Below are 1,227 nucleotides of genomic sequence, written 5' to 3' on the forward strand. Positions count from 1 at the left end.
GCTGTGCGTCGCAGGGCGGGCTAGCGTCCTGAGGGGGCGGCGTCCTTCACACCCAGCAGCCATTTAAGCGCGGAGAGCAGGCAGCATGGCACCCTATGTGCTGGGCAGCCGGACGCTCTCCTGTATAAGGTTTGTGGAACAGTGGGTGGCCTGAATGTGTGACTGGGCTAAACCCAGGATGTTTACTGACTGTCTTGTTTTTAACAGATGTCAAGTCAGTCATCCGCAGGGAAGAGGCGAAGCAAAGCCAGGCATAGAGTCTGCAAGGAGTGTGAACAACCTCTGCCAGACGACTGTGAGGGAGATGTGTGCAATGTCTGCAGTATCCAACATGCTCCTAGAAGGAAGCGGAGCAGATCTAATACCAGTGTGCCCTGCCACCAGGAGCAGCCAAACACTGAGGCAGCTGATGATAATAATGAACCCTCCCCTCAGGCTGAGGCTTCTACCTTCCTTACTGAGGCCAGATCATTTTTTTCCTGGATGAAAAATCACATGCAATCCACCTCTGCTGCACCTCAGAAAAGAAAGAAGTCTTCTAAAAGGAGAGAATCATCCTCCTCCTCTTCTTCTTCCTCATCTGCCTCTTCAGCTGATTCTGAAGACACAGCCTCCTCTGACTCTGAGGACATAGTAGCGGAAGACTACTACCTCTTTAAGAAGGAGCATGCAGACAAGCTGATCAAAGCTGTCAAAGAAATCATTGAGGTGAGGAAGGATAAGACTTCATCACAGGACAAGGAAAGCTTATACTACTTTCCCCGCAAGAAGTCCAGGGTGCTGTCAGGTCACCAAGTTCTCAAACAGATCATGGAGAAAGAGTGGAAAAGACCTGACAAGAGAGTGGAGTTGGGATCCAGATTCAAGTCTGTCTACCGTCTGGACCCTGCAGAGTCTGAACTCTGGGCTAAGCCAAGCCAAGTGGATACAGCTGTAGTAAAGTTGTCAAAAGCCACTTTGTTTCCAGCGGAGGACTCATCCATATTGAAAGATGCAATGGACAGAATGATGTCCTGCTGAAGAAAGCGCATCTGCATGCAGCAGACTTGAGCAAGGCAGCATTGTCTACTGTTCCTGTCTCAAGAGCCCTGCGGGTCTGGCTGAGCCAATTAGGGAGACAAATTGAGGAGAAGGTGCCTAGAGAGGACCTACTGCAACAAGTCGCTAGTCTAAAGACTGTAGCAGATTTCTTATGCGACTTCCCCATAGACGTATTGAAGCTGGCTG

General features: G+C 50.0%; 1 protein-coding gene across 1 annotated transcript; it reads left to right on the plus strand.

Moving 5' to 3' along the window:
• The first annotated feature begins 207 nt into the window (after window positions 1–207).
• LOC138766618 (ADP-ribosylation factor-like protein 6-interacting protein 4) lies at window positions 208–1,020 on the plus strand. Its single transcript, XM_069944208.1, has one exon. The coding sequence runs from the start codon at window positions 208–210 to the stop codon at window positions 1,018–1,020; it is 813 nt and encodes a 270-aa protein (XP_069800309.1).
• Window positions 1,021–1,227: the final 207 nt, after the last annotated feature.

This window comes from Dendropsophus ebraccatus, chromosome 10 (assembly GCF_027789765.1).
Source record: "Dendropsophus ebraccatus isolate aDenEbr1 chromosome 10, aDenEbr1.pat, whole genome shotgun sequence".
NCBI classification, from domain to species: Eukaryota; Metazoa; Chordata; class Amphibia; order Anura; family Hylidae; genus Dendropsophus; species Dendropsophus ebraccatus.

Coding starts and splice junctions, on each gene's coding strand:
- LOC138766618 (XM_069944208.1), top strand. CDS start 208: ATGTCAAGTCAGTCATCCGCAGGGAAGAGGCGAAGCAAAGCCAGGCAT.